The following is a 13,173-nucleotide window of genomic DNA, read 5'->3' on the forward strand; positions in this document are numbered from 1 at the left end:
AAAAATCATAAAAAAGTTCCAAGTAAGTGAGATCTACAATAATAACTTAGATCTCAAGTATTAAGAAACCCTAAGCTAGAAAGCTTGGATCTTTACAAGATTAATGAGACCATAAGCTAGAAAGCTAAGATTTAGTAAAAGTAATGAGATCATAAACTAAAAAGCTTAGATCTTCAACAAAATAATGAAACCCTAAGCTAGAAAGCTTGGATCTTTAATGTTCTTGAAGATCTTTAAAGCAAAAGGCTAGATCTTCAAGTTTCATGAAGATCATAAACACAAGTTTTGATCTTTTTAACAAAATAAAGAGATCATAAGCTACAAAACTTAGATCCAACAAAGTAATGAAGATTCAAAGCTAGAAAGCTTGAATCTTTCATGTTCTTGAAGGATTCAAATCAAAGTTTGAATCTACAAGATATAACAAGATCAAAAAGCTAAAAAGCTTGATCCTTTAATGATGATGATGTCGTGATTATGAGAAGAAGAAGAAGAAGAAGAAGAAAATTTTAAACTTACAATTTTTAGAGTGAGAAAGACTAGAGAGAAAATTAGAGAGTAAGTGTGTGTAAAATGTGAATGAGATCAAGTGTAAAATGGATGATCAAGGCTTGTATTTATAGTGTGGTGGTGGTGGTGGTGGTCTTCCAAAACCGTGGGTACATGGGGGGACAAGGGGGACACCTTTTTACTTTTTGGTTAGTGGTGGTCTAAAGGTGGTGCTTATTGTTAGGATCCCATGCAACATTTGTAGTAATGGTGAATAAAAATGCTAGCTTGTTGGCTCATATTAATGGGTTTTTGTCCTACTTCTTAATGAGTCATAATCCATTTAAAATTGGGCTAATTAAATGGTCCATCAGCTAGAGTAGGGTGGGCTTAAGTCCAACAAGGTAGAAAGTCCAACAAGACTAACTAGTGTGCATTAGTAAATTACTAAGTGTAATTAAGCAACCAATAAACCAATTAATTGTCATTATAAAATAAAAATTAGCATTACATAGTCATAATATTCCAATTACGGCAAAAGTTAAACGTGTACCAAAATACATAGCTCGCTTTAAACGTCAAGTGACACTAACGGTCGTAAAAGCATTCGAGGATCAAGTTAAGTGATTAAACACTTAACAGCACGCTGTAAGGTATTAACGGAAGTAATTAATCATGAAATAAGATCTCAGCGCATAAACTAGCTCAGTACGCACATATACGCAGTTTCGTAAAAGTTTAGAGCACAAAAATATAAGTCGAAAAAGTTGGGTTGTTACATATAGTATAAAACCCGTATGAGTTTCTTACCTATACCTAATGCGGTTATGAATCATAAATCAAATTAGTTGGATAGTTATTGCTAAGTACAATTAGATTAAACAAGTCCCATAACCTTGAAAATAGCCCTTAGGCCTATTTTAAAAAATATGTAGCCTTTAGATATACGTTTAGAAATATAAGTTGTAAACCGTAACTTTAAAAAAAAAAAAAAAACTGTTCAAATTATCAAATTAATGTTATGACATAGTCAACATCAACCAAAAAATGTTAGGAATAAAGCACGTGAGCCCTAACAAGACTTGATAATCCTAGGTTATCAAACCCACTAACAATAAACGGATTAAAGTGGAGAACACGAAGAAATAGCATAGACGATAAAAACACGAGAATATAACGAGGTTATATGTAATCACGAATGATTACTTTAATCCTCGGCCACCAAAGAGAGCTCTTTTATTGATAAACTTCGTGGATACATGTATGGGTTACAATAGAATACTTAAATAGGAAAAACTCAACAAGGAAACAACTTAACTAGCAAGAAAAGAACCTTCTAAACAAAACAGGCCGTTAGGACCCGACTCGCGATTGCGAGTCCCATGCCTTCACTAGTTTCGCGATCACGAAACTCATCCCGACAAGAAACTCCAGTCGCAAGTTTTGAACTCGCGATCTCGAACCTGTATAGCAGTTTTCATTTTCTTACTCCTTGTTTAACTCGATTCGCACTCCCAACAATCTTCCACTCGAAGAGACGTTAAACAACGCCCATATTTAACCTAACATCGTAACTATCATCATCATCATCCCACAGCAACAACCCGAACCGCAAATTATACCTCCTTTTGATACCGTCGGATTTGCACCTGAGTCACGCCGCACTTCACCGATAACCTTCGAGCAAGTGAAGTCTTTCGACACCAAAAAATACCGCTGGGCTATAATTTGATCCTTTTGTTACTAGCTTGGAAAACAAGAACTTATTTTTGGCTATGGCACCTACCTCCTTAGTTTTGGAGATAACGGGTCGTTTGAGTCCGACCCAACCCAATTAACCCCATCGGCTAAGCGATCCACCCGTACACAACATCCACCCGATTTAACTTTTCAATAAAGAATAAACCTGCGGGTAGAACGAACGCATGGACATTACCGCTTAAGACCTTTCACGAGAGCACTTTCGCACACTTAATCGTCCACTTTAACACCTTTGCTTTCACCATTAGAACACCAACCACATACGTGCGCACGAATTTGGACAAACCTGGTTTTTCATCCCGAGCCAGCTCCCACTGTACGGATGTATCTTTAACAGTGACTCTCAAGAAAATCTCTTGTTCATCTTCCTCGGTCGATCGCAGCAAAGTTGTCATTGGAGAAGATCTACCCTAAGTACCGAAGACTCTAGTGTACCCAATTCGACCTGAATCTCCACTAGTTTCGACTCCACTTGAGCTCTCACTCAAACAAGATCCTCAATAATACCGGAAAGCATTAGCACACTAGGACTTTTGACATCCACAAAATCACCTAGCCATTCCTCCTTAGGAACTTCAACCATATACATGGTTCCCCTTTTATACCCACGAGTGACTACATAATCTCCCTTTAACACTAGCCACTTTTGATCTCCAAATAAAACATGATAATTATCGTCATCCAACTTCCCAACCGAAATCAACCAACTCTTGAGCTTTGGGACAAACAGCACATTCCTCAAGATCCAAGCATAATTCAAGTGTCTAACCACGAGATCACCAATACCCGCAATATCAAGTGTACTCACATTCACAACTTGAACCTTACCGGAGTATTCCTTGAAGTTCACCATCTCATTCATGTATGAGGTAACATGATACGAGGCACCCGAATCTAAAACCCAAGATTCTTTAAGAACCTCTTCTTGGCACATCAACGCATCTTCAATCACCATAGTCACCATGCTCCCACCTGACTTAGGACTCGGGCACTTTGACTTATAGTGACCAACTTGTTGACAATTCTAACACACCACGTTCTTGCTCTTTGATCGACTTCTTTACAATTCCAACACACCGCATTCGAATCTTTCATACGAATACCTTCGCTAAGAATCAAATCCCAGATTCCTTCAAAGGTTAACTTAGTAGTTCAGGATGAACCACTAACCGTCGTAACCACACTGACCCAACTATCGGGCAATGGAAGATAGCAAAAAAAATGCCTCAAGCTCATCATCAAATTTAATATTCATCGATTTCAACCGAGTTAATATCGAATTAAATTCGTTAACATGATCCGCCGCCGAGGAACCCTCCATCATCCTAGCGTTCACCAATTGCCGAAGCAAGAAAACTTTGTTCAAAGCGGATGCTTTTCATACATGTTGGATAACGCCGCACTCAATCCCGCGGTTGTGGTTTGACCTAAAATGTTGTAAGCAACGCTCTTGGCCAAAGAAAGTTGAACAACCCCTGGGGCTTGCCTATCCAACAACTATCACTCGCCATGAGCCATCTCTTCCGGTTTAACACCCTTCAACGGTTGGTAAAACTTCTTTTGATAGAGCACATCTTCAATTTGCATCTTCCCAAAGCTAAAATCATTCTCATCAAACTTATCAATATTCACATCGTTCTTTTCTGCCATTGTTCCCGTAAAACCTACCTGAGGCTCTCATACCACTTGTTAGGAATAAAGCACGTGATCCCTAAGAAGACTTGATAACCCTAGGTTATCAAACCCGCTGACAATAAACGGATTAAAGTGAAGAACACGAAGAAAATAGCAAAAACGATAAAAACACAAGAATATAACGAGGTTATATGTAATGACGAATGATTACTTTAATCCTCAGCCACCAAAGAGCGTGCTTTTATTGATAAATTTCGTGGATACATGTATTTGTTACAATAGGATGCTTAATTAGGCAAAACTCAACAAGGAAACTACTTAACGAGCAAGAAAAGAAGCTTCTAGACAAAACAGCCCGTCGGGCCCTGACTCGCGATCCCGAGTCCCATGCCTTCACTAATTTCGCGATCGCAAAACTCATCCCGACAAGAAACTCCAGTCGCGAGTTTTGAACTCGCGATCTCAAACTCGTGCAGTAGTTTTTCGTTTTCTTGATTTCTTGTTTAACTCGATTCGCACTCAAAAAAAAAAAAAAAAAATAACCACTTCCTCGACTTCCCATGATTTGTTAATTGTTATTCACAGTCCTTAATACTATGTATAAATAAATTCCTTCAGAAGTTATTAGACTTCACTCAAAATGGCGCTCTCATTTCGTGTAACGTGTTCATTGTCTTTGTTCTTGTAGTATTTTTATTCTACTATTTTTAAGACAAATTTATATATCGTACACAAATTTTTCACGAATATTTACAAACGTTTACTACTGACTAATCTCTTAATTGAAGGGAAACCTTTTTCTCGATAGTACTCTTGATTATTACTTTATCTTGACTTGGAAACATTCTGCATCAAAGAAATTATCAGTTTTGATAGTCTACACTTCAAGTAACAAATCAATAGTATTAGTATTACTATTAGTATTAGTATTAGTATTGAACAAGGAATATTTCCAAATAAATTTCAAGTACTATTTCATACGCGTTATATTTATATCTTTTTCGCCAACAAAAGATGATGGATGTGTTAAGTTACATAAAATAAAATCAAAAAGTTACATGATTAAAATAAGTAATTAACTAAACAAGATTCCATAATTAGCGGAAAAACAATAAGTAATCAAAGATTATCATACTAACCTCGATCTCCCCAAAAAAGTGTATCAAATTTTGTTTTCTTCCAAACAAACTTCTCTAGATTCAAAATCAATCACCATCTACAATTAAAAAAGCTAAACTTTAAAGTAAAAGAAATGGACCACTATACACGCACAAACACTTTCTCCTTCAATCTCTCAACATGCACCTCTTGCCCCACTTCACTTCACACCAACAAATAATAATCCCTTCAAATTAAATAAACCTCATCTTCTATGTTCCCCATTTACATCAATCATATATTATATACCCACAAAAAAGCACAATCTTTTTAGGCTAAAAATGCTGGAATCTTTATTTATTCAAATACCCTTCAAGAATCTTAAAGGTAAGAGCTTTATAATCAGTACTTATTCCTTTTCCGTTTTGCTTATTTTAAGCTTGTTGGGTTTTGCTGAATATGCATTATGTGATCAACATTATATAGATTCAGCTCCATTAGGGTTTACAATTTCAGGGTTTAGTTATGATTCTGATAGAAATGTTGGGTATAATGATAAAGCTAAGAACTTGGTATCTGAAAATGGGGTTTTTGAATTTGGTTTTTTGGAGACAGATGGTGGTGAATTTGTTGTGGGAATTAGGTACAATTTAGGTCCCACTAAATCTGCAAATTTGCCTGTTTGGACTGTTGGTGGTGGAGTTAGGGTTTCAATTAGCTCTACATTTAAGCTTTCTATGGATGGAAAACTAGTCTTGTTTGAAAACCCTAGTAATTCAATACTTTGGAGTAGTGATACCTCAAATTTAGGTGTCGAAAAAGTTACCCTTTTAGACAATGGTAATTTAGTACTAATGGGTAGTGATGATAGAATCATCTGGGAAAGCTTTGACCGACCCACAAACACCTTACTCCCAGGTCAAACTCTTTCGTACCCTCGAAACCTTAGAGCTCCTTCAACAAAATCGGTTACTAGTTACTATACGTTTGTGATCAATCAAGATGGGCTAGCTTTAATGTGGGAAAGTAATATCAGTTATTGGAGAACCTATTTGAGTTCATCCTCTGCAGTGGTCAAAGAAGTTCGATTTGACCCAAATGGTGTATTAGGGTTATACGATGATACTCAAAAGATAATATGGTCGGTATCAAGTAAAGATCTTGATGAAAGTTCAGTAAGTTTTAGGCATGTTAGAATGGATCAAGATGGTAACTTGAGGATATATTCATGGGATAACGTTGTTCGTTCTTGGAAAGTTGGGTGGCAAGCAGTAGAAGATCAATGCAGTGTCTTCGGTTCTTGTGGGTTGTATAGTGTTTGCGGGTATAATTCAACTGGACCCATTTGCGGCTGTTTGTATTCCGACCCGTTAGATTTTACAAACGGGTTTGGGTCACCCGAATCTGGAGGTTCAGGGTGCAAGAAAATGGTTGATTTAAGTAACTGTAAGGCACATACGAGTATGACTGTTATGAAACAAACAGTTTTATACGGGCTTTACCCTCCTCACGATATCGATATGATGTTAAATGAAGAAGATTGTAAGGCGTATTGTTCGAACGATACCACTTGTTTAGCTTTGACATCCAAAAACGATGGGTCGGGTTTATGCAAGTTAAAAAGAACTGCATATATTAGTGGATCGACATCCCCTACGATCCCGTCTACTTCGTTTTTAAAAGTCTGTTTAGTTCCTCAAGCGGTTGCAGCCAAGGGAGCCAACCCTAATGTCACCCCGAAAGCCGTATCTTTTCCATTTCGAGGTAACTATAAAAAGATTATAAGCGCGGTTGCTTTTGTGGTTTTGGTGACAGTTATGGGTATTTTAGTCCTCGAGACGTTTATCGTTTTGTTTGTTTATCATAAGAAGCGAAACATCTCACGGAATAGTGCGTTAAAGGGGGCTAAAACGAACATTCAAAATAACACTCTAATTCGACTATCATATAAAGAGATACACGAACTCACGTCAGGATTTTCGACTCAGCTAGGGTTTTTTGTGTTCAAAGGTTTACTTTTGGATGAACTGGTTGTAGCTGCAAAGGTGCTTGATGTAACAGTTTTAACAGAAAAGGAGTTTATAAAGGCAGTGTCTATTTTGGGCGGGACCCACCATCGGAATATAGTGTCACTAAAAGGGTTTTGTTTTGAGCCAAAACATAAGGTTTTACTATATGAGTTTATACCTAATGGCTCGGTTGATAAATGGTTGTTCGACGATAAGGAAGAAAAATCATGGCAACAAAGAGTCGATATTGGTATAGGAGTTACACGAGCCTTAGCGTATTTACATACCGAGTGTCAATTATGCATACCTCACGGGAATTTAAAACTCGAGAACGTGTTGCTCGATGACACATTAGTCCCAAAGGTGACAGATTTCGGGATTCAAAGTTTTTTAAAAGGTGACGGGTCGTGTTCTTCATCTAACGAGTCTCCATCAGAGAAAGATATTTACATGCTCGGGAAAATGTTGATTGAAATCGTGCTTATAAGTAGAGATACGGTTAATGATAGTTTGGATTTGGTGATGGAACGAGTGACGAAAGAACAACAGTATTTAAATAGTGACGATTTAAGAGGAGTTGAACGAGTGGTAAGAATAGCGTTGTGGTGTATGCAAAATCAGTCGTTTTTGAGACCGTCTGTTGGTGAAGTTTTGAAGGTGTTGGAAGGTACACTTTCGGTTGATAGACCGCCTTCAAGCTTTGTTTATAGAGACGTTGATGATAACGAGAAAAAAGTTGTTGAGGAAATAGAACAGGAAATAAAGCCGGGGTCGTAGAGGTTAGTTTTGTAATTTCACATTGTTTTGTAGAGTTGTGATCTAACTTTAGATTGTAGTTTTTTTTAACTGCTGGGTTCCAGTTTTTGATCAAATGGACCCGGATGCATATGAAGCAAGACTTGCATCTTTTATGTGCATTTTTGTTTTCGTTATATGATGAGAATTTGTGCAATAATCAAACAACAAACAAAACATGATATGACCAAGGTTGAAAAAGACGCGGGATGGAAACGAGTCAGTCAAGAATCTTGAAAGGTCGAGTTGGACGTTGACAATGTTGACTTCTAAATATATATATTTCAATCATAAATATTTTAAACATAAATATTCTAAAAATTAAATGATTTACAAATAAGATGGTGTTAGTTTAAATACATTATATAGGTCATTTTATAATGTATTCTATAATAATTATATAGTGTAAGTGTATTTATTAAAAATTATTCTTAAGAGGTCCTATGTAAGTAGGTGTTTTTACCAGCTAAATGCGCTTAAGATTTTCATTTACACTAGAAAAAGAACGGTCAAAAAGTCAACTTTTGACTGACTTTTACCCAACTTTTTCCAACTTTTACCCGTATTTTGACCATTGCCCGACTTATTAGAGGTTTTTCTCCATTTTTGGAACGGGCTAGGCACCAAGCCTCCGCATCGGCCGCCGTAACAGCCGTTTGCAACCATGTATATAACTATTACAACATCATATACCAAAAATAGACCTGGACAGTCTTTGTTTTGATGCCCATTTTGTTAAGGCCTTTGTTACAGTTGATCAACTTTTCTTCCATTTCAAATGATCGTTTACAGTAAGTATTAACAAACACCCTTTTAATATCATATACCATAAGTATAAGTATAACACAGAACAACTTTGTGTGCAAATATTCAAATGAAACACATCTGCAACCTTGATCAAGTACACAACACAAACAAACACAACAACAATGAAAAATACACATCCGATCATCACCTTAATGATTTGGGCCGAGAAGCGAGAGAAGGAAGGTCCGATAATGACCAGATGTTTCGGAATGAACTGCATCGTTCAAACTCTTCTTGTACTTTTTAAAGTACTCGGCCTTTATATATTGCATATCGATCTCGGTCCTTGTCACAATTACCCTTATAAGCGTCGTATCATTGGTCCCCAAGCCTTTCATCGACTTATATAGTACCTAAAAACATTTTTAACATCATATAAGTATCATATATTAATCTTCATATCTCATGTGTATCCTTAAACAGAAAAAGGTTGTATAAAGATTTCACCTTTGCGAAATACTTCGCAGGATTTTCAGCACATTGTAAGATTGTCAAAAGAGCACTTTCGAATAACCCTGAAGTTTCACTTTTTATAGCCTGCAAAATGATCAAAAATATGTAAGATAAATTCAAGGTTGCAAAAATCGCTACTCGAAGAGCACTCGGTCGTGACTTTTTTGGGAGTACTCGGCAACTCGGAGAGTACACGAAAGTTGGCCAAGTTTGACTTTGACCGATTTTGATAGAGGTTTGACTAATTTTGACTGGGGAGTACTCGGCAACTGGGAGAGTACTCATTGTTGACCAAGTTTGACTGATTTTGATTGAGTTTCTACCGATTTTGGCTGAGTTTTGACCAATTTTGACTGATTTTCCTAGTAATCCCGAAATTTGACCGCTTTTCCGAGTAATCCCGAGTTTGACCGAGTACTCGCTGAGTTGCAAAAAACGAGTACTTGCCGAATAATTCCGAGTACTGCAATACTGGATAAATTAGTTAGATAATCTAGAGGCAAGATTATACATAAATTATAAATGTTCAGGTTTATTGTGAACCTTTTTGAGTGATCTTCCATACATATCATGGTAACATGTGTTTATAGCTACCAAATGTGCTCTACTTCTTTCACTAAAGATCTGCACGAAAACCTTCTCATCGGTTCCTAGTTTCTTTTCACCAGCCTTGTACAACGCCTTTGCATCTTTTGCAGCCAATTCCCTATCGACTTCCATCCCTTCATACCGCGGCTTGTTTACACACGCAAGCAAAAGCTGCACAAAAAACCAACTTTCAATCAATAAGAACAAGAAAATGGTACCACACCCAAAAACAAAAATGGGTAAAAATGAAAAAAGTTGTGAAATTTCAACCTTTTGGTGATCCCCACTAGCTTGTTGTTCAATGTTATGTTCAAGATATTCCAAAAACGTGCCGTGATAAATTCCTTTTAGATGTTGTACTTGGGAAGGTGTTCGAGAGCATATGATTTCGGTTACGGCTTCAAGATTGATGAAATCTCGGGTCAATCCCTGCCTTAAAATTATGGCATCCCTTCCTGCTGGATCATGCATCCAAAGTAAAACTGCAGTCTGTGACACAATTTGACCAAGTCAAACCTTAAATTTCCGAAATTTCATATTTCACTTTCACAGTTACATACTTTTATGATCAAATTTGTAATCCAAAGTACAAAAGTAATTTCTAAAATCATCAGATCGAAAAGGCGAAAACCCATAGCCAGTAATAAAACAATCCCTATGAATTTAATATTCAAGTCTGGTCAATTTGACTAGTAATAAAAGTCAATTAGAAATCTCTACCTCTAATTTCCCACTAAGTTCAGAAGACAAACGTTTAAGGATGTCATCATTATACATGGATCGGTACTCTTGTTGGATATAAGAACGTTGAGTCGCATCTCGATGAGCAAGAATTGCAATAACCGCCGCAGTGTCACAACCAAATCCTAATTATTAGTCGTATTAATTAAATTAAATTAAATTAAATTAAAGTCAATATTCAAGGAAATAAAGAAATTAATATTTTTAGTGTATAAAATTCAAGATCAAATAAAACAATCACTACCCATTACAAGAATCACCAAAAAACGAAGTGGGTATTAAACAAAATTAATTTTTGATCAAGAATTTATTCCAAAGATTTTACCTTTAAATGCTTTATATAATTGAATTGCATCATCCCGGGGATTCAACGGAACCGGAGGAACGGTCAGAGTAGCCATTATTGGTTATTGATCGGAGCTTTTAGAGATAGAAACAATCAGTGAGTTTATAGATACAGAAATGGTAAACTATATAGAAAATATTATTAGATGACTCATTTGGGTGTCACTATAATTAATTAAAATAATTAATTGGTTCCAAACGGTCACAACCAACCCACTAGTTTGAAGAGGATCTCTACGTGGTCTCCTACGTGGTCAACCTTTGACACTGTCAATCGCTTAATTTCTATGCGAGAAAACTTGTTAAATGATGTGGATGGGTGGGCCGGGGTGGTTTTGACCCAAATCATCCGAATCAAAGGGAAATTAGTCTAAACCAGTTGTGGAGCCCTCGCTTCGCGTCGGGGGTTCCGTTTTGAATGCGAGTTAAAAAAAAGTCTTGATCTATTTTATAAAAAAGAATTTTTTTTCGACATCTAACATTGAAGGGTTGTTCCTTTTGTGAAAGTTGCTTCTTTTAGCGTTCGTTTTTTTTTTTTTTAAAGTTAGTTGATCTATTTTTGTAAAAAAGAATGTTTTTCGACATCTTTTGGTAGCATTGAAGGGTTGTTCCTTTTATGAAAGTTGTCTCCTTTATCGTTGAGGAAGAAAAAAAAAAGGTTAGTTGATTTTTTTGGTAACATTGAAGGGTTGGTTCTTTTATGAGAGTTGTGTAAGTAATTAGAGGAGGAGGAGGAGGAGGGGGGGGGATAGTTACTTGATACGTTTTTAACAGTTTTTCGATTGATCACCAAATTCGATTTAACTTTGATCAACCAACTCAACTCAAACTTGATGTGTGTAGTGTATATGTTCAAAATGATAAATGAAGTAATGTAAAGAATATAGACACAAGGATTTATAGTGGTTCGGATGGATGTTAACTAATTCACCTTAATCCACTCCCCGATTACACTAATCGGGATTTGTTGCTTCACTAAGCACTACCCGGTGGAGATCCGATTTACAAGTCTTCAACTTCTTTGGTAGACAACAAACATAATCTTTCTATCCCTTTGAAAGATCAACTCCAACCTAGATTAACTTGTCTTCACCTTGGACAAGTATTAATCTCCAAATAAGATTAATCAACTTCCTAAGTCTCTTTAAGGAAGTAGATCACTAAGCTAGCATATACTTCTACTAATTGAAGTTACAAGACTTATACACTTTGCAATGATGATCCTAAGACAATACTAGTACATACATTACATTAAGTAAACTCACAAGATAAATGATTTTGATTAGTAAGTTTACAACAACCCAATTCTATATATATAAGATCATAGAATCTTCTCTTGCTTGATCACATTTGAGTAGTAATTGATGCACTTGTGATCACTGGAAATAAGCCTTTGAAATATGCAAGAGGGTCAGCTTCAAATGCTCTTAAATGTTTGCCTTTTATAGTGCGATTCAAAAAGTAGTCGTTGACACACGGTTGCCTGCACGGTCGACCGTGGTGCGACCGTGCGTGCTCCAGTCCAAATTTGGTATCCGATGTATAGCCGTTTGACTCAAATTTGAACACCACATTTTGGCACATTTACTCCTTCAAGCACCTGCAAAAGAAACCAAACATCCTAAGTACTATATGCATTAAGTGTGTGAGATTTGGTCTTAATGCATGAAAGTGACTAATCATTCCAAAAGTGGCAAACCCAACATTTTTGGATAAGTGTCTTGATTGATATTTTGAGAAATCTCAGTTTGGTCAAGACTTAGTTAGTCACTTTAATGCCCTTGGTTCAATTCTAAAGACTAGTCACTATGTCATTAACTTCCTAGTTTCAATTAATCACAAGTCATGTTCTTTTTGAGTTTGGTTAGAGATTAATTGAATAATGTCTCTATAAGATATTCATGAAGTATGTAGAGACATCAAGGTTAAGTCATAAACAATCACCCTTAGTTACTTAGACTAGACCAAATAGACAATTGACTATACTTTCATTGTGAACCATTTTACACTTAATCTATTGGAGTATGTTAGTTACTTGAATCCTAACTAGTGAGCACATAGCAAACATATTAATCAAGTTGACAAGTTTATGAGTATTAATCATATTAGCAAGTAGCAAGTAATACTCACATAGCAAGAGATAGTTATTCTATAATCAATCATATAGATACTTGCACAACTTATAATTCAAGCTTTAACAAGTTTAAGTGCAATATAACATATTGCTTGATTAATGTGTAAGCACACATTAATGTCCAACACATGCACAAGGGAAGCGCAATCTCTAGTTGGGACTTGGTGACCATCCTAAATGTATCTAAGTGTGTTTTAGGATTACAAGTCATTACTAGTTAACCTTGTGAGCATTGTTCCTCATTTAGCCTTAATTAATCACTAAGTCATTTCTAATAGCAATTATTGTTCTAGTGATATTGGCTTAAGTGTGTTGGTA

The 13,173-nt window shown here is 36.2% G+C and overlaps 2 protein-coding genes across 2 annotated transcripts; one reads left to right on the forward strand and one right to left on the reverse strand.

Moving 5' to 3' along the window:
• The first annotated feature begins 4,525 nt into the window (after positions 1 to 4,525).
• Positions 4,526 to 7,884, forward strand: LOC139894313 (G-type lectin S-receptor-like serine/threonine-protein kinase SD3-1). The gene is made up of 3 exons (XM_071877539.1): positions 4,526 to 4,569; positions 5,318 to 5,370; positions 5,500 to 7,884. The coding sequence occupies exons 1-3, from the start codon at positions 4,526 to 4,528 to the stop codon at positions 7,767 to 7,769; spliced, it is 2,367 nt and encodes a 788-aa protein (XP_071733640.1). The 3' UTR covers positions 7,770 to 7,884.
• Positions 7,885 to 8,537: 653 nt separating this feature from the next.
• On the reverse strand, positions 8,538 to 10,903 carry LOC139868105 (annexin D5-like). Its single transcript, XM_071856444.1, has 6 exons — positions 10,702 to 10,903; positions 10,356 to 10,501; positions 9,906 to 10,124; positions 9,591 to 9,806; positions 9,042 to 9,131; positions 8,538 to 8,947 (listed from the first exon to the last, which is right to left on the reverse strand). The coding sequence occupies exons 1-6, from the start codon at positions 10,775 to 10,777 to the stop codon at positions 8,744 to 8,746; spliced, it is 951 nt and encodes a 316-aa protein (XP_071712545.1). The 5' UTR covers positions 10,778 to 10,903; the 3' UTR covers positions 8,538 to 8,743.
• Between the last annotated feature and the right edge of the window lie 2,270 nt (positions 10,904 to 13,173).

Source organism: Rutidosis leptorrhynchoides, chromosome 1, assembly GCF_046630445.1.
Source record: "Rutidosis leptorrhynchoides isolate AG116_Rl617_1_P2 chromosome 1, CSIRO_AGI_Rlap_v1, whole genome shotgun sequence".
Lineage (NCBI taxonomy): Eukaryota > Viridiplantae > Streptophyta > Magnoliopsida > Asterales > Asteraceae > Rutidosis > Rutidosis leptorrhynchoides.